Below are 19,782 nucleotides of genomic sequence, written 5' to 3'. Positions count from 1 at the left end.
TTTTTAACATCTTGTTTAGACAGGTTAAATAAAACTAAAATCAGGTGGCAGTTCACGGCAGATGCAGAAAACCACCCGAAGGGAGGAAATTCAAAGCAAAGGCTGCAAGTTTGGGGTGTTTTTTTCTGTTTGGTCGGGTTTGTTTGCCTCTCTGTGCCCAAGGAACCTGCGTGTTTGGGAGCAGAGGGCATGGAAATCCTGTGCGCAGTGCTGCAAGAGCTGGGGACTTTGCTACAGGGAAATTAAAGGCAATGAGCTCCCCCAGCAGCGCCAGAAACCCTGACCAGGGCAGGTCCAGCCCCTCAGCAGCTCCTCTGAGCGCTTTGCAAAGTTTCATGGCAGCAGCAGTTTAATTGCAGCAGCAAGTCCCTGGGGAAATGTCACCCCACAGGCGTGTGTCCCTGAGCACAGGGGGCTGCCACGCCAGGATCAAAGTGCTGTCCTGTCCTTGTCCCTAAAATGGATGCAGGTCCGCAGCACACTGGCCTGTGCCCTGCAGGGATGTGACATGCACTCAGCCACAGGGCCTGAGGCCACTGGGTTGGGCTCCCATGGCACCATCCCCTGGTGGCACCATCCCCTGGTGGCGCCATCCCCTGGCGGCGCCACCAAGACCAGCACGGCGCTCACTCTTGGGCTCCGTGAGGGTGGCCGGGACAGTGAGTTCGCCCACCCAAGGGAGGTCAGAGCTCAGCTGAAGGCAGGAGGTGGGTGACGGCAGTGGGGCTGGAGGGACAGCGGGGCTGGGGGCATTTGGCAGGGCAGAGCAAGGCCCATGGGGAGGACGTGGCACAGGAGAGGGTGCTGGGAGCTGGGGGTGCTGGGAGCAGCAGGGGGTCCCAGTGAGTGTGGGGGGCACAGGGTGCAGGTGGGATGTGCGGGGCAGGGGGTGCGGTGGGTGCGGGAGGTGCCGGTGGCTGAGGGAGATGCCTGTACTCTGCCTGTGCGCTGCCTGCTCCGCTCTCTACTCCACTGCCTGTGCGCTGCCTGCACCACTGTCTACACGCCTGTCTGCACCACTGCCTGCACTGCTGTCTGCACTAAACACAGCAGACTGAATTGAAACAACAAGTTATTCATTAAATAAGAGACAGGACAGTGCAGAGAAGAGAGAGACCTTGTGAAAGCAAGAGAGAGCCCACAAATGAGTAGACGTACAAGGCAGATGATGCTGAGACGGGCAGGAAAGGCGGCAGGAACAACGCAAACTGTTACAACAACTGCCAAGGTGATTTTCAGAAGTGATGAATCCAAAACAAACAGCAAATTCTTAGCTCCCCTGAAAAAAATTGAGCTAGCAAGGGTATCTAAGGACCTGGTAAATGCATACCAGGGAGTAGAAATATCCTGTTTACTCTAAGAGAACAACCGATTGACAACAAACTGAGTGGTAAGAAAAGAGCATTTCCAGGGCCGGCCGGGGAAGCAGCAGCCCAGCAGCTCCGGCACCGGCTGTCAGCCTGAGCTGGGCTATTTCCAGATGAGGATGGCACCGTCCGCGCTCACGCTCACCATGTACTTGTTCGCGGGGCAGATCTTGAGGCGGGTGACGTTGCCGCTGTGGCCCACTCCCACGTGAGTCACCGTGCCCTCCTTATAGTCCCACAGCTTCACCAGATGGTCGTCACCACCTGCGTCAGGCACAGAGGAAGAACAAACAATTACAATGACAGGACAAGGGGTAATGGGACCAAGCTGGAACACAAGAGGTTCCACTTAAATTTGAGAAAAAACTTCTTCTCGGTGAGGGTGCCAGAGCACTGAACAGGCTGCCCAGGGGGGTGTGGAGTCTCCTTCTCTGCAGACATTCAAAACCCGCCTGGACATGTTCCTGTGCGACCTCACCTGGGCGTTCCTGCTCCATGGGGGGATTGGACTGGATGATCTTCTGAGGTCCCTTCCCATCCCAAACATACTGTGATACTGTGATACACCGAGTTCTGCTGCTTTTTGTTCCCCGCTCCCAGGCAGGGGAACGCTTCGGTGTTCCTAGGAAGAGCAGGATATGTTTTCTTGGGCATTATGGCAAAAACTGCTTCTGTTCTGCTGGGGTCAGTGTCCAGTGAAGGGCTCAGGACCTTCACCAGCAGATCCCAGTGAGCTACAGCAGCATCTTCCCAGTCTGAACTACAGCCTGAACCACAGTATTTTTCTTCGGTGATTCATGTTCTTTTCCCCTTTAGCTGACCCCTTTTTTCAGCTTTTTCGCACTGTACTGAGATCCTTGGTTCACTGCCTTGCTTTTCCTGGTCTTAATACGACCTCCTTTCTCCAGCTCCAACCACGCACTCACCTGTGACAAAGGACACCCCGTCCGATGTGATGTCCATCCCGTTGATGGAGCTCGACAGAGAGCCTTGCACTTCTCTGATTGCGGAGCCATCGAGCACTTCCCAGTACACAATCTAGAGAGCAGAGCAGAGCGGGCACTCAGCTGGCCGTGAGCAGCACACGGGTTTCAGCACCGCCCTGGGACACAACCTGCTGTGCAGGGACAGGAGTTTCACCCCAGAACCAGCGCCAGACCGTGTGTTGTGCACTGCAGAGTTCCTGCAGCTTTGCTCACCTTTCTGTCTGTTCCACTGGTGATGATCTGGTACTCTCCGCGATGGTAACACACGCATTTGAACAATGTGTTGTCTAGGATCATTTGTTTTCTCACGTAACGCCTGCAAAACACCCCAAAATGAGACAGAGCAACAGCGTCAAAACCCAGACTTTGCCTGCCTGGAATGTCTCTGCCTGTGCTGTACATCAGATCTCTCTCCTTGGATATTCTCAGGCACTGCTCTGAGTTCAGGGTTCCATGAAGCCCGTTAGGCTCTCAGTTCTGTTTCCATCACAGCTGCCCTGTAGGACTCTTGATCTGCTGTCGTACGAAATGAAATGTTTAAACCCAGAATGCTTTCCAGGTGCTGTTCCCTATGCCAAGGTGTCCTCGGCCTTACCCCAGTGCAGAAAGTCTGCAGATCCGCAAGAGCCCGACACGAGTCACAAAGTTCTGGAAAACAGAGCTAGTGGCAAACTTGGGAACTCACCCGCTCCACCTTGGCCAAGCAGGATCCCGCACAGGAAAACAACCGCAGACAAAGGTTTGTCTGAGCTGTTCTGAAAAGCTTCTCGAATTGGAGGTTCTACATTCCCTGACCCGATTGTTCTTTCTACAAGTTTTTCTCTCTTCATGCTCTTTTTCCCCTCCTCCTCGCTCTGTGGTGTCCCAAACTGGGCACAGTGACCCTACAGATATTACCAGCACTCCAAGTGCCTTCGCAATACTAATCTGTCGCCTTACTCAAGATCCCAGATGACGCACGTTCCGTCCAGGCTGGCTGTGACACCCTCTTTGTCGTTCTTATTAGTCTTGATGCAGGACACGGCACCTCTGTGCTCCTTCAGAACTTCCCTCAGCTTCTGGGTTTTCTCACCAATATTCCAGATCCTCACCTGAAAATCAGCAACACACATCTGCTCTGGTACCAGCTGGTCCTGCCGGAGCTCAGGAGGAGCTTTCCTGAACTCTGCCTTTCTCTGCCAACACGTACAGCAGCTCAGTCCCAACCGTCTCCATTGGCCTGTGGGTTATTGGTGCAGCTGACCTGTGAAGCTCAACTGAGTTCTCCACAGTGTAATCCACTTGCTTCAGGAATTCATGGCCATCAACCCCAGGCCTTGGTTTTGCCAAGTGCCCGCTCTCCCGTGCTTCATTTTACACAGCTCTTGATCAGGAAAAACCACCCAGTCCACGATCTATTGCCGGTGGTGCTTTCAAGATCAAAGTACAAAGCTGCTGCAATGGAATAGAAAGGAGCTACCCGCTATTTGTCCTACAGAGAATGCCAGGAAGGAAATACAAAACAGCTCTTTAAAGCTTCGATGTGAAACACGTGCCTGAAAGCACCTCTTTTCCCTGTGCTGGTAACAGCCAAAATCTTTCTGCTTTGAGGCCTTGATCCTTCACACCTTGCACGTCCTGTCCCACTAGTGCCAAACATTGCAATGTCTGTTCACCTCGACATTCCACTAAGGCCAAACCCCAGGGAAAATTTAGACATTTAGACACGGGCATCAAAGGCAGAGAAGAGCTGACCTTCCACGCTTTCGAGGCTGATGCCGAGTTCCCGAAGGGATCTGGATGTCCAGTTGCCACTTGCTCAAAGCTCAGAGCATCCTGATCCCTTCAGCAACCCTGAAGTCACAGCTTCCTGAGGACTGATTCTGACAGAACCATTGGCATCGCAGAGCAGCTTTTTTGTGTTCCCAACGAGTACTGCAAGTGCGCCCCTGCGGTTCTCCTTTCTGCTTAACCAACCTTTAGTTGTAATTCTGTCTCAGCTGCACAAATACAGCCAAATAGAGGGGAGAGACAAATGAACAAAAAGGATTAAGAGCATATTCTGCATTAGAAGGATTTCCAAAACGGCCATGCCAGAAGAAATCGGGGCACTGTTTTACATGATGCCCTCTGAGAACAACAGCACATCTCAAAAGCCGATATCTTTGAACTCAGTCCTTGGCTCAAGCGGCAGCTCAGAACAGCTCCCGTTCTGACTGAGCACTTCCAGGCAATTCGCAGGCCCTGTGATGAGCGCACGAAGCTGCTCCAGGTTTTGAAGCACAAATTACCTGCCCGTCACCTCCTCCGCTAATGATCTGTTTGCAGTCGCTGGTCGCAGCAATTGCCGTCACTCCCAGGTTATGGGCGTTGTTGATCTCGTACATTGGCTCTCCCGTAGCAGGCACGAAGGCGCGGATTTTCCCGTCATTCCAAGCTGATGAACAGAAAGAAAGAGACTGCCCGGGCGCACAGACTTTCCTCACACTGTTGTCGCTCTTTCCTTTCCAAACCAACCCCTTTTTATAAAGAAGTTCCCACATAAGGCCCACGCTGTTAGATCACCAGCATACCCGTGAAAACCACTGTACTGCAGATGAGCCCGCAGAGCTACGGTCCCAAACACACTGTGGAAATGTAATTGCTTTTGGATTCTGGCTGTGGACAAAGTGGTTTGGTAACCATGGGGAGGCTGCACGGCTGCTCTAGGACTGCAGGAGTCCCTGTGTCAGCAACTTGCACATGGCGATGGACGGCGGCTTTCTGCAAATGTGCTCTACATACATCACAGGTGAAGCTGCTGCACACAACAAGGTTGATATTTTAGAATTAGGTAATTTAAATAAGACTGAACCGCATTCTGGATTGCCGGAATTCACTGATCCAAAGCAAGGTCTCCAGCCCTTGCCTTCTACCCTCACCGCAACTGCAGCACCAGGACAGCGGGGCTGCCAGCAAAGTCCATCGCACCAGCTGCAAGCAAAGAGGCCTTTGGGTGTCGCCATGAACTCCATTTAAACGCTTTCCCAATTTAATCTTCTCTTCGTTTTAACATACTGATGTTTATTAAGTTGAGCAACCACGGCTCTGGACTGACCATCACCTGAAACGATGACCATGCCGTTCCTCGTCACCTCGACCGCGTGGCGGGTGACGTTGGGGACGGCGATTCGCAGCCGCTCCAGACGTTCCGGCGTGTACCGCACTCGAATGTCGTTTGTGGAGCAGGTAACGAACAAGTCCGAATGTCCCCTGGAGAGTTCAGAGAGGAGAGGGAACGAGGAGGGGCACACAGAAACGCTCCTTGCTTTGTCACAGCTCAAATCGGCCTCCAAAGCTCGGCTTTGCTAACCTGCAGCTGGGATCTGCCCCACAGGGATCCCCATGGCTAAGACAAAGGCCTTTTTTGGAGGATCACCTTTCTCACATGGAATTCCCCTGGTTTGGGTTCTCTTCAAAGATTCATTTTAAGGAACAGTTAAAGTTAAACTAAAAGAACTCTTTCTGCTGAAGCTGTGACGTTTATTCCCCATATTCAATCTCTAAACAACTTCATGTGTTATATAGAATAGACACAAAAGTGGGTGTAAAAGTGCTGACTGCCCAGGTTTAACATCAGCCACTAACAGCAGCCTCACATTGTAAAGATGTCATTTGTTATCTTGCTTACTGGATGATTCCCATTCAACAGCGCTGAAGGCAATAGAAATGATGGCAAAGTCTGTTCATAATATACTTGTTATAAATGTTGGAATAAAACAAGACCTGCAGCATTTCAAAAGCCATGGGACACAGTGCTTTGAAATAAGCTCTAAGCCACTCGTCCTAGGGATGCAACAGAAAGTGACATCTAGAAAGGTACCGCGAGCTTTTGTTCAACAGCACCATCAATGCCCAGAAAGATGAACCAGGACAGAGAAAACCGGCACAACACAAGTGTGGCCTCTTTCAAGCCCAGCTTGCACGGGTGCTTTATCAACCAGGATAACATCAGCAAGTGAAGGATTCTGAAATAAGCCAGAGCAGGGAAATTAAGCCCGTATTTCCCCATCAGCAATAGGCTTTGTTCAAGAGCAGGCAACAGATAAGAAGTTCAAACATCTTCGCAAGGATGTAGTCCTGTAGTCCTTACAGTCAGCACTAATGGCTGTGACACAGGCGTGTCAATCAGCGGTATCAGCAGCACATCACCCTAAAGCTCCACCTGATTTTCTCATTAGATGAGAAGATGTGGGTTTGAGGCTGGCGGCAGGCAGGGAGGAGCGCTTCCTGCACCCTGCACTCCCTGCACCTCGGTGACATCTGATCCTTTGTGCTGGGCCGAGAAGCGAAGCAATAAAAATACGCCAAAAATGTTCATTTGGATCAAAATCCCATTTTCCATCTGGAGAGATGATCCACTGTGGGTTTAAAAAAACAAAAGAAAGAGTCACGATGCTACTACCCAGGAAGGGAACATTTGCTGTGCGTTCACAAGACAAATGCAGAGCGACCCTGGGACAAAAGGGGGAGGCTGCCATCCCTGCCGCTGCCCAAACATCAATAATTCAGGTCTTTTTACTTATCATCCTTTCTGCAGATCAGTGATTTTTCCAGTGCTCCAACTGAACTGCTGCCTTCTGCTTTGAAGCAGCTGCTCACCGTCACCCCGGCGTTTTTTGGGCGGGTGACAGCATCGCCCGTATCAATCATCCCAACAGATGGTACCAGGCTCTGGGTTCCTGTGGTAAAAGCTGCGCACACAGGCACCCTGACCTCAGCGGCAGCTCCTCAAGCTTCTGCACCAGCCAAATACAGCCCAGCCCGTTATACTCACTCAGGAAAAACAATGTCGTTGACGGCTTCGGTGTGACAGACGGCGACCAGCTCCTCTTTAAATGTAGCGTAGGCACTGCGGTGCATCTGGCCTTTATTTGTCCCTAGAAAGAACTGGTCGTCCCGACCTCTACACGTCAGGGAAGTGACAGCACCTTCAACTCGCATTCTCCTGTGCAAAGAAAGCAAAGGTTTGGCCATACATTGACCTCGAGGAACTTTCATTTTCCAGCTTCTCGAGAATTCGACTGTCGCTGTTGCCCCAAAAAGCTCCGCACTAGGCTGTGATATCAAGACGCAAGAGCATGGGCAGGACTAACATTCCATTCCCAGTCACGTTTCCTACTTCCCATGATCTTGCCCGTCCCACCTGCTGCTCTGCCAGGGCTGGCACAGGCAGCGCTTTGGAGACTTGATTTCCTGCACCAGGGCCTAAGGTAACAACAGCTTTGTTGATATTCTTGCTCAAGTGCACTTCAATATCCCACTTTCAAGGATATTTCCAGACAGTTTAGACCTTCTGGGAATAGTTTCAGTCGTACAAAGCTAAGCTTGCAGAACTGTACACTTGAAGGGGATATTCAAGCAATGCCAAATGAGTAGGTGTGAGCCCAATTTTCAAATCACGTATGGGGAAATGACGCCTGCAGCTTTCTATCTGGTATGCAGAAAAAAGCCTTGCAAATACTCCAGCACTTCCAGACACGTGCCTATCAAATTAGCAGAGCCCTGCTTTACAATCCCATGACCCCCAACAAACCCTTTTGGAGATGGCAACTACTACTCTTTCTCACCCAGCGTAAATAAGCATCATTCTATTGACTTCAACAAATCTGTCTGGCTTGGCATCAGTTTAGGATCTGACTCCTACTGCTCCAAAGGAAACAACAGTCATTTCCAAGGAAGGATCAGAGGGCACTTCCCTGCAAACGCACGCAGTCATTTTCAGTTTGCTCCAACCTCATGACGCTGGAACCAGACCGTGTATTGTGTCTGCAGGACTGAAAAACTGAGACTGACTTGGATTATGCCTTTCCATAGAAATGATTGGTTCTCATACCGTGACCCTTTTGGAGGAATTGTCACCTCTCCCCTCCTGATTCTTCCATCTACAAACTCACTTCTTTACTTGGCAGTCTGAGCCTGTACAGAGAGCTACAGTCCCTTCTCCGGTGCCAACTATTAAACCTCCTGTCTTCGGCAAAAGCAAAGCTGTGACTCCCTAGGAGAAAACAGGATGGAAACACAATCGGATGGGAGCAGAGGCTCCTTGCTGCTGCAGCCACGCTGAACAGCACAACGGAGTCTCTACCGGGCTCCCGACGGCGGTGCTTATCTCACTCCAATAGGGCTTTGTCAGCATTTTGTCACTGACCTGGGCTGAAGAGTGGCTCTCTAGAGGGAGAAGGGAGAAAAGAGTTATTAATTGCAGGTCTAGATGAACTAATACAGTACGAGGAGCGAGCAAACAGCATTATCTTGGATTCTTCAGAGCAGCTGGGACCACGTACAGAGCCTGACCTCATCGCAGCAAGCGATACCCACATCGTGGAGCGGCACTCGCGCTTTTCCTTCCGCGTGTCCTTCATCCAACAGCCACGAAAACAACAGAGGATACAACTCAGCTTCAATGGTCTTTCCTACAGCTCTTTTTAGGATGATCCTCTGCGTCTCAGGCCTCTCTCTCTGCCTGAAAGATGCAATCCCATCTCCCACCTATTAGTAATCAAATACGTTTGTCACAGGAAAGCTTTGGAAATGAGTCAGCCCATGGTCAACATGGGTTTCTGCTGTTACTGAGCAGAGCAGATCAACGGGAGGCCAGCCACTGGAAAAGGAGAAATGCTGTTCGGTGGATAAAGTACCAGGCTACAGGAAAAAAATGCATGACAACAAAATCAACAAAAAACACCCAAACAAATGAAAACAGTCCTCAGCCTTCCACAAAATACAAGTGTAAGAAGAGTCAGATCTGCTTCAGTTCTGCCACCTGTGAAGTAATATTGTACTGTTCCATGTACAACAGATTCATTCTTGAAAATCACCAAGAGACTCCAAGATAGGCTGCCAGAGGAGTGAAATGACTTCTGTGGGGTTAAATCACAGTATCACAGTATGTTTGGGATGGGAAGGGACCTCAGAAGATCATCCAGTCCAATCCCCCCATGGAGCAGGAACACCCAGGTGAGGTCGCACAGGAACATGTCCAGGCGGGTTTTGAATGTCTGCAGAGAAGGAGACTCCACACCCCCCTGGGCAGCCTGTTCAGTGCTCTGGCACCCTCACTGAGAAGAAGTTTCTTCTCAAATTTAAGTGGAACCTCTTGTGTTCCAGCTTGGTCCCATTACCCCTTGTCCTGTCATTGTTTGCCACTGAGAAGAGCCTGGCTCTATCCTCACGGCACTCACCTTTTATATATTTGTAGACATTAATAAGGTCCCCCCTTAGCCTCCTCTTCTCCAAACTAGAGAGACCCAGCTCCCTCAGCCTTTCTTCATACGGGAGGTGCTCCACTCCCTTCATCATCTTTGTTGCCCTACGCTGGACTCTCCTGATATTCTAACTTGGGAAAATATCCCTACGAGCTTGGGCGAACTTCTGCATGAGTGAAATGGAAAGGACAAAACCATGAAATAAAGGAGCTTTGTGCCACCAAACTGGAACTGAAAACGAAGTTCCCGTCCCAGAGGCGCCTGCAGAACCTGTGGCCGGCGGCTGTTCCGCCCAGACAGACCCGCAGGGACGGGCAGGAGCTGTGGGACTGACACCGTAAGTCACAGTCCAGACTCCAGCAGCATTTGCCGCTCCCAGGTTCATAAGCACCATTGCCAGCCCTTGGGATCCCACCAGCAGGTTCGCAACGTTCACATTGTTTCTCCTTTAAGCCCGAGCCATTATGGGAAAACAACAATTTCTGTTTGGTGGTGGCTCTTCGGGAAAAAACAATGCCCAGCTCCAGCATTTAGTGTTGTGAAAGCACCAAGAAGTCAATTCTCAAAGAGCGACCAAGAGGCGACTCAGAGTAATTCTGTATTTATTCCCCAGGAAGAAACCCCTGTCGTGGGCTTGACTTGTGACTGGGGAACACACACAGATGTCACTGCTTTAGGATTCAAAGTCTGACATCTAAGCAGCACCCCCAGCCTTCCTGTGCTTCTCAAGCATTAATCTGGCCTAAGCCCGGGAAATGTTCAGCATTTAACACCTTCAGAGGGTTTAGAAAAACCAAAGCCACAAAGTGTTGGTTTTGTTCGCGGAAAGGACTGAAGGTCTAAGGAAGGAGAGAGAAGAAGTGAAGAAAGAAGAGAAAACAAAATGGACATCTGAGCTGTTTAGACCCAGAGAGGACACGGAAAAAGCCACAGGCGAGGTCTGATGAATCTGGGAAAATTACTTTGCTTCGACTATCCACGCAAATAGAAGCAATTGGTTGTTTTTAAAGGCTTGCTTATACATTTTAAAGGAAAAAACCCCAAATCACCATAAGCGTTACTGTGCATTCCAGCGCTGGCAATGCAGGCAGCCTCACACCTACCTACGCATCGGCTTAAAGACGATTTAACTTGAGGATCAAACAACCATGGGCTGCAGAAAAGAACCTGACACACGCTCTCCCGCTCTGTGATTCACCAGCACTGAGTTCCCCGTTCGCCGGCTCCAGCAGCAGCACATCCGCAGTCTCCTGATGGGTGACAAACACGACCTGCGGAGAGGATCTTCTGCCACATTCTCACAGCGGCAGCGGCGCCGGGTTTCGTGCAAATATTCTCAGCAAACGCACAAGAACAAAGGGATTCTTTTGCATTAGAAAGACGATCCACAAGCAGAGCGGTTTCTGAGCAATGCTTCTGGAAACTTCCTCCGAGGCGCTGGCAGCGTTTGGCGAGTCCCCTGTTATCACGGGCCCATCACCTGGCTGCTGAGCTCCTGGTCTGCGGTTTTGCCTGTAAAATCTTCCACCTCAGACGCCCTTTGGGTTCAGCGTTATGGCAGGTGGCAGCATTACAAATGCAGCCTATGACTACGGAGTTTATCTGATTACAGCTGCCAGTGCTCTTGTAGGTGAAATGCAGAGTCTAATGTAGGAGGTTAAAAATATCTCCGTTCATTATTGACTGCTCACCCAAAGAAACCAGCGCTTTCAAGTACGACTATAAATAAAAACCCCATCAGAACTGCAGCCTGCCCGGTCCCTTCCTGCAGGGATTCCTGCTCTTTGTCCCACTCGGATCTCTTGCAAAGTTCTCGAGCGCTCTGTGAACTCTTCCAGCGCATCTCCTGTCAATATTTATTTCTTTTTACAATGCAAATCACTCCAACTACTTCTGAACATGCGTTTGCAATTGCACATCCCTCTTCGCATTCCAATGGGTGCCTTACAGCTCCTCAGGCCCGCGGCAGGGAGCAAAATTAATGCTGCTGTTTATTCCAGTCTTTATACACCTTAGAGACAGGCGCTTAAACTTCATTCCAGGGAGATGGAAAACAAGTTGCTTCATCATAACAAACTATTTTGCCACTCCTCTTCAAAACAGAAACCAAGAAATCTTCAGATCGTGTCTATACAATCAACACGTTCTTATGTATCTAAAGGCAAAGTTCCTTTAAGGGTGCCCCACCTTGTTTTCAATAGAATCGCCTCCTCACCCCGCAGTATCTAAACCCTTTACAGATGTGCTCGGCGTGGGGTGGCTGTGGACTCCAGGTTTGCAGTTTCATGCTTTGCCACCGGATCGTAATTCCCCGGTGCAACTGGTGAACATGGGTTGCAGAGGTTTGTTCTCAAACACAGACAGCATTGCAATGCGTGGCTCCGGAGGGGAGAAGTTTTGGTACAAGTGCTAATGCAAGGTACATTTTCAAGAAAGACACACAAGATGTCATGGTTAGCAACGGGATGGACTAAATTGGGTGGAAACAAGGATGCAAATAGTTTTGTTTTGATAAATGCTGTGGTTTTGACTCGAAAAAACATCTGCAAAATACCTCTTTCGGCACTGGAGGTGAGGCTACAACTGGAAATTTCTGCCATAAAACACGAGATCCTACGTGTGTCCAGCGAGCACTTGTTGACAGTCCAGTGACAAGGCGTGATTTGTGTGCAGAGATGTGCAGGGGGTGGGCGGAAAGGGAATCACAGCACGGAGCTGGGAAAGAGAGCTGGAAAGTATGAGAGGGGATCTGTGGCCGAGGCACTGACAGTAACTGCAGAGAAAAACGTCCCAGCGCCTTCCCAGTGACGGCAGCAACATGGGTTTGCCCTGGTGAATTCCCCTCCTCGGGCACAAGGGAAGCGCATTGGGAAGAGCGAGGGAGAGAGCAAGAGGAGAAGGGCTGACGGGGCTGAGCGCGTCTGACCGAAAAGCCTGTGAACAGGAACGCCTGTTTGAAGCGGGAGGGGAAAGGAGGAGACTGGGAGGACTCCTCGCTATTTCCATCCAACGGGAATGTCTCCTTTTCTCTCCCGGCTCCCCCAACGACCAGTGCCACATCCTAAGAAGCTGCCACCACATGACAGTCACAAACCCAAGCTGAAGCCAGATTAGCGCCTACCAGCTCAGGGCTCGTCCACAAGGCTGGCAGGCGGCTGTGATGAGACCCACTTCTGGATCTTCCCTTCTCCTCAACACCTTGTCAGCCTCTTGCACAGTCAAGGGGCCTGTTTTCCCTCAGCTTTTCACTCTCAGAAGCCATGTCAGCTGAAGCTCATGATGCTCCAAAGGTCTCTGCCACAAACTGCCGTTCCTATGGATCTGCCTTACGATAAAACCCCTCACAGTACGCACTGGACTGTGGTCTGGCTTTGAGCCTTGGCTTTTTCTTTTGGACCCCCAAACGGCACAGCATCCTGCTCGTGACCCTGCCTGACGGCTTCTTTAGCAGTGCTCTCAGAAGTGTATTTTTGGTGAAGTTTTGTTTCAAGTGCATTTGGCACCTTTCCCTCAGCCCTGAGGACACGGGAGTTCAGGCCCTCGGGTGGCTTCAACCAGGGGCTCTGGGCGAGGTGCACGTGCTGCGAGATGGAGAAGGACTCAAAGCACGCAGGCATTGGAAGGGGAGGTGACAGTCACCAAGACCTTGGCCTAAGAGACAGCACAGAGCAGCCACGGGTCCTGCGTGGACGCAAAGCCCTGCAGGGGGGCAGCCGGACAAGGGGCTCAACCGCGGCCAGTGCGGGTGTCCCCACACGGGGACACACCTGCAGCGAACTTACCATTGCCAGCAGGAAAACAAAACACGTCCATTCCTGTCCTTTAAGAGGGACACAGAGAAAAACTACTTGCATTCCTACAATATAAGTGGGAAAAACAAGTAATAACTTCTCCACCCTTCTGGAACAGATAAACATTGAACTGTATTTCAAAGGATTCAGTGGGTCCAAGTTATCCCGGAGACATGGGCCTGCATTTGTAACGCAATAAATATTTCATCTGGAACGGGCACGTACATGGTTTGGATGCACCTGTCCAAGCAAAGTTCAGGAGGCTGAGAGAAACAAGCCCAGAGGAGCGTTTTCTTTGGGGCTGACTGCTGAACTGCTCTTACAGCCCCTGTGGGCTTGTGCTGCTCTCAGAGCAGATCTGCTGCCCCGCAGGACAGCGGCCCCGCGGCATCCCCACCAGCACAGCCGGCCCTCCCGCGGCAGCGCTGCCCCTGCTGCTCGCTGCTGGGCGTGCTGCTGACGCAGTCGCAAAACACATCCCAGCTTAGGCAAGGGATAGACCGAGACGCTACAAGAAGCCTTTTCTAGCACCAAATAACGAGAAATCAACAACAAGTGTTCTAGCTGGTGCCGATTGTTTTATCATTACAGCTGCCTGCATGCAGAATTCTTGTACGACCACAGGTCAGAAGCTCCTTATTCAGGAGATAACTCCTGTTTGAGGATGCTCAGACCCACGAGTCCCAATTAGAGACAAAAAAAAGCTCAGTTAAAAAAACCCTTGGGGTTATGAAGTCAAGAACTCAGAAGTTAAAAAGCAATAGAATCAATGTACCCTGTGCAACCTTGTTTTGTCCAAATTGTGCATACGCATTACAATAAACTCTTGAATTACATGATTTATACTGCCTTTTTCAGTAAGATCTCTGCCTCATCAGTGGCAGAATCAGAACAGCAAAAAGACGAAGGGAAGTGGGGGAATGGGATGGGGAACAAACACAAAAAGAAAAGTTCTGTCCAGACAGTTTAACACATTTGTGAGATCTGACTATAGGACCTTACAGCAGTAAGTGCGGGAAAGCCTCTCAAACAAGCGCTTCCACCAGCCTTCCCAGGAACGTCCTCTGTCTCACTCCAGCTCCTATCTTCTTAAAAGAAGCAAAAAAGTCAGGAACTACTCCATTTTTATTACTGCTTTTCGCTTTCTATGACGTTTACCAGGTTAATTGTACAAGAGTTTGTGGGATGACACACGAGATTCAAGTAAAACCCAAATTCTGAGCCAAATGAAGCTCAACGAAGGCGGGACAATGGGCTCAGCCTTCAGCATCAAGACCGAGACACAAGGAACTGACAGCGCAGGAAAAGCGTTAGTCTGAGAATCCGCTTTGGGATGGTTCTCCCGCAGGTTGCTCTACCTTCAGTCACTGACAAAGAGCAGGACAAGGACAGAATTGGAGTCACAGAGCTGCTACTCACCATGCTCAACTTCTTCTTCTGGGGCCCACAGGCAGTCAGCACCTTGCTGCTTGTGTTCACTTTCAGGACATCTCCACTCGTCGTGCCAAGATGAAAATCACCATCATCGTCTGTCATCTATAAGAAAGCATAAAGAAAAAGAGATCACGGTCTGGATCCTGAGACCCGTGTCCCACGCCTGACACTGGGCTGCATCAACAGCTTTAGTTCAGTGGATTGCCAAGAGTTCACCTGGGGGAACCCAGCCAATGTTTCTGTTCCATCACACGCACAGATCCAGAACACTGCTGAACGCCAGACACTTTCTAACCAAATCTAGATCATATTTGGAAGCATAAAAATACGGGTGCCGGAGCCCGTGACCGTAAGACGTGCTGCTTCTCTTGAGGAGCATCCAGAACACTCTTTCCCAGAGGCCGTGGGAGATCAACTGCCATGGCCAATGCTGAGGAACTTCACTGCCGTCACGCGCTTGGGACCAACATTTCCAGCATTATTAGAGAAACTCGTGGTTTTTCTCTAGTCTGTACAGAGTTTCTTAGTTTAGCAAAGTCATCTTGGCTGAAACGTACCTGAACACACACGGTGATTCCTCTCAGTTGCCCCGCGTAGCATTCAGATGGATGGATTGTTTTAGTTGCTTTATCGAGTTCCCACACTCGAATGGTGAAACTAGAAGAACAAATAGAGTGGGATCAAATCCACAGATGCAGAAACCTCCAAGTTTTTTCAGTACTACAAGAAGTAAAAAGCCTTCACAAGGCTCCATTACTCTGATCTTTCAATACGGAGAAAAAGAACAATATCAGAGAAGTCTCTTATGGAAACTTTTTCCGGGTAAATCAAAAATCTTAAGGCTTCAGCAAAAACATATGTGAGGACACTTTCAACTCTTTTCTAGTGCCATTTAATTGACGATGTCAGAGACGATGTCACATCTTTAAGCAGAGTCACCCTTACATTTACCAAAGTGCTAAAATTGCAAAGGCGAGCACTCATAAGTGCGAGTGCAGCCAAGAGCATCCAAAGCCGTCCCTGATGCACAGGGAGGTGCAGGCCCTCAACGCGTTTAAACGTCAGACTGGATATATGGGCGCTGCCGCAAATCCTTGCAAAACGCGACGTTTTGTACAACTTTTGTTACAAGCCAGTGACCAACTGTACATCACATCTGGTGAGGACAGGAGATCATCCAACGACCGGCAAGACATCATTGTTGCGACATTAATTAGCCATTGTTCAGGGGCACTCATTGACTGCTTTTCTTGTGTAAACACTGGCAACTAAATATGTTAAACACTGCACGGGGAATGCTGAGTACAAAATCCTGCTATCAGGAGCAGAAGTGACGCACGTGGGCCCCTGTGTGCTGCTCTGAAAACATCTTGTTACATGGAGAACAAGCAGAAATGCCTTAAAGCTACAGCCTGACGGGTATTCATGAGTCCATTCAGAGTAAAAAGAAACAACACAAGCACACAGTTGCTTAAGTTTCCTTGTAGTTCAATAAAGACTCTTTGTCAACGGAAATAGGGCCAGGGGTTCTCTCGCTCTGCTCGTTCCTCTCCACAAACCCTTACTTTCCAGCAGTGACAAACACCTCGTCCCTGCAGCTGGAGCACATGACGACATTGGCACTGCCGGCGCTGCGCGGCGAGGCCGGGCTCCCGCACACAGCCTCTCTCTTACTGACGTCCCACACCATCACCCTGCAGGAGAAGAAAGCCTTGAAACAGCTTCGCTTTTTGACATTGCTTGGAAGTCAGTTACTAAAAAACAAAAGCAAGACAAAGCCTATTGTCCTGCAGTCTGTTCCTACCAGGACACACAACAGAAGTAACTTTGTAGAGATTCTACCCAAGAAAAAACTTGTCACCAAAGTGTGGAATTGCAGTTTACACCCCCTGCTCCTGAAGCAAGGCTACGTGGATTTATCAGATTCCTTCTGCGGAGCACGACTCACATCATACAGAATCACAGAACAGCTTGGGTTGGAGGGACCTTCCCAGCTCCCCAGTGCCCCCCTGCCATGAGCAGGGACATCTTCAGCAGCTCAGGGTGCTCAGAGCCCCGTCCAGCCTGGCCTGGGATGTCTCCAGGGATGGTTCAGCCACCACCTCTCTGGCCAACCCGGGACAGGCTCTCACCACCCTCCCTGGAAAAACGTCTCAGGCCGCCCATAGAATCTGATTCTTGTCAAAAATCTTGTGCCAAGAAGCGGAAATCCTTACCTGCCGTCGTCCTGGCCTCCCAGGGACACAAGATAAATGCCTCTGGGCGAGAACGAGAGTCCCTCGACTTTGCCCTCGTGCAGCGAGAGCCGAGCAAGTAACTCCTGCTTTGGGAAATCCCAGAGGATGACGTCTGCCTGCGGGGCAAAGCAGAAGGGGGGGATGGCAGAGCATGAGCTGTAACTCGCAGGATCAGGGAGAACAACGTTCTCTGGCAGGAAAGTTGTTCGAAGGAGCCCAGCCCAAGCTTCTCTGCAGCCCTGGGCACCCCTGACACAAAGAGGCTTCAGACTGGGTGCTGTAAGAAGCATTATTCCAGCTGAGCACTTGAGTAGCTCTGCTTCATTTCAGCACCTACATTGACCCTGAGACACTGAGTATTTGACTTAGGTTTTAAAATACTGAAAGCACTAAAACCTGATCCCTTCCAAGTGTCTTGAGGTCTTTCAAATAGGCAAAAATAAAACGAAAAGAACTTCAGAGGTCTGAAAATGCAGGTAGGTACCTGTCAAGGGCTTTTCAAAGTCCTAAGCAGCTCTGGAACTCAGGTCTCACTTGAAATAAACCAGCATTTATTAATTAATGTCTAATGAGATTTTGGCTGCCACACGCCCACAACACTTTGGATAAAAAGGACTGGAACTAAAAGTCCCTCAATCCTAGGGAGACTGCTTCATGTTTTACAAAAACATAAAGGCACATCCAGCAATGGAGTAACTACAATTTCCCATTCCCTTCAACATCTTCCCATTGCAGATATTTATTTTCCAACCAAAGAAAAAATAAACGAAAGGTGTTCCCACCACTGGCAAGCCAACTCCAATTTCTCTGGTCAATACTAAGCGGTTAAAATCAGAGTATTACCCACCTTGAGTCCAATGCAGGTGACTTGTCCTGAAGCGACGTACATCCCATCCCTGGACACGACAACGCAGGACACGTTATCGGCGTGGCCATGCAAGAAACTCTGTTTCTTAGTGTCCAGGTGCTGAATCAGCACCGTACAGCCCAGGGGGTACAGGATGTGCTCCCTGTCGGGGTGGCAGATGAGGCCACAGGGAACATGTCCTGCAAGAGAAACGGGTGAAAGATCCGCTGGCTGCCAACAGTTCAGGGGCTGCAGAAACCACTGGCTCCCCACGGTTTACCTCACAAGGCGAGGGGGGGGAAGGAAAAGAACCTTCCAGTTCTCCCCAGAGCTGTTCAGCAGAACAACCCCGTGTCGAACAGCACGGTCACCCTTGGAATAAGTGATGGCCAAAATTGTTAATGTTGAACAAATCGAGTAGGATTCAATTATATTATGCATATTGTTGTAAGCAGTAACTGTGCTTGTGCAAGTTTGATTATGTTTTGTAGAACCTTGTAGTAGTAGTTAAGCCAATGCCTGGATTGCCTGGATGGTGCCACAGATAACAGGACTCCCGGACGGTGCCACAGATAACAGGACTGCCGGATGGTGCCACAGGTAACAGGACGCCCGGATGGTGCCACAGGTAACAGGACTCCCGGATGGTGCCACAGGTAACAGGACGCCCGGATGGTGCCACAGGTAACAGGACTCCCGGATGGTGCCACAGATAACAAAGTTCCAGAGACGGAAATTCCCAGCGTGTGAACGAGCGTATAACATATATAAGCACACACGAAAAGTTGAGTGGTGTGCCTGTTGGCGGAACTGAGCTTCCCCCGGTCACCCAGCGCTGTTTTGCCTAATTACCGCTTGCTAAATAAAATCGATTGATTGGCTCAAAATCAATTTATTGGCTCTTATTTATAACAAATTTTGGTGCCGTGACTCAGATTAAGGATCTCTGGGAGGGACTCCTAAACTTCAGGGAGGCGCCCCGTCCCGTTTTCAGACGGCCCTGGAGTGGACAGAGGATCGCCCTGAAACCTTAACCTCCGAACCCTAAATTTAGGTAATTAGGCAAAAGAATTGAACCCTGTAAACCTTTGTGCACGAAGAACCGGACAAAGACCCCAGTAAATGCTATTTTATCCCTCCAGCCTCCCAAGAATAAAAGGCAGGTGCGACAACTTTTAGGTCTTTTCGGCTACTGTAGACAATGGATTGAAAATGACAGTAACAAGGTTAAGTTCTTATATCAGAAGTTAGTGGGGGAAGGGCTGATGAAATGGAGTACAGAAGACGATCAACAATTAGACAACTTAAAAGCTGATTTAGTAAATGCCCCAGTACTGAGTCTGGTGGATGCCCGAAGACCTTTTTACTTATTTGTTAACACGGAGGGTGGAACGGCCTTTGGGGTCCTAACGCAAGAATGGGCAGGTAAAAAGAAACCCGTAGGATATTATTCCAAGTTATTAGATCCAGTTAGTCGCGGTTGGCCTACCTGTTTACAGGCCATAGTTGCTACTGCTCTCCTAGTTGAAGAAGCTGGAAAAATAACTATGGGAGGGGAATTAAAGGTATACACACCTCATAATATACGAGGGGTATTGCAGCAGAAAGCTGACAAATGGATTACGGATGCTGGGTTATTGAAATATGAAGGGATCCTATTGCACTCTCCTAAGTTAGAGCTTGAAACCACTAACTTGCAGAATCCAGCCCAATTTTTGTATGGGGAACCGAGCGAATCTCTTTCCCATGATTGTATCAGGGTAATAGAATATCAAGTCAAAATAAGAGAGGATTTAGAAGAAGAGGAGTTGCTATGTGGAGACAAACTGTTTGTAGATGGATCATCGCAGGTAGTGGACGGAAAGAGGAAATCAGGATACGCCATAACAGATGG

At 49.7% G+C, this 19,782-nt stretch overlaps 1 protein-coding gene across 1 annotated transcript; it reads right to left on the bottom strand.

The window, feature by feature from the left end:
• Nucleotides 1-1,470: 1,470 nt before the first annotated feature.
• Nucleotides 1,471-18,164, bottom strand: LOC135577819 (cilia- and flagella-associated protein 52-like; the record flags this gene model as incomplete). The annotated part of the gene is made up of 13 exons (XM_065047940.1): nucleotides 1,471-1,631; nucleotides 2,294-2,405; nucleotides 2,567-2,669; nucleotides 3,293-3,444; nucleotides 4,624-4,769; nucleotides 5,436-5,584; nucleotides 7,149-7,319; nucleotides 8,269-8,369; nucleotides 14,790-14,906; nucleotides 15,362-15,461; nucleotides 16,370-16,498; nucleotides 17,021-17,157; nucleotides 17,889-18,164. Coding segments are annotated over 13 exons (1,854 nt in total), but the record flags the coding sequence as incomplete, so codon positions are not given.
• Between the last annotated feature and the right edge of the window lie 1,618 nt (nucleotides 18,165-19,782).

Source organism: Columba livia, unplaced genomic scaffold, assembly GCF_036013475.1.
Source record: "Columba livia isolate bColLiv1 breed racing homer unplaced genomic scaffold, bColLiv1.pat.W.v2 Scaffold_141, whole genome shotgun sequence".
Taxonomy (NCBI): Eukaryota; Metazoa; Chordata; class Aves; order Columbiformes; family Columbidae; genus Columba; species Columba livia.
Note: the sequence above shows the minus strand (reverse complement) of the source record. Positions and strands in the feature narration are given on the sequence as shown.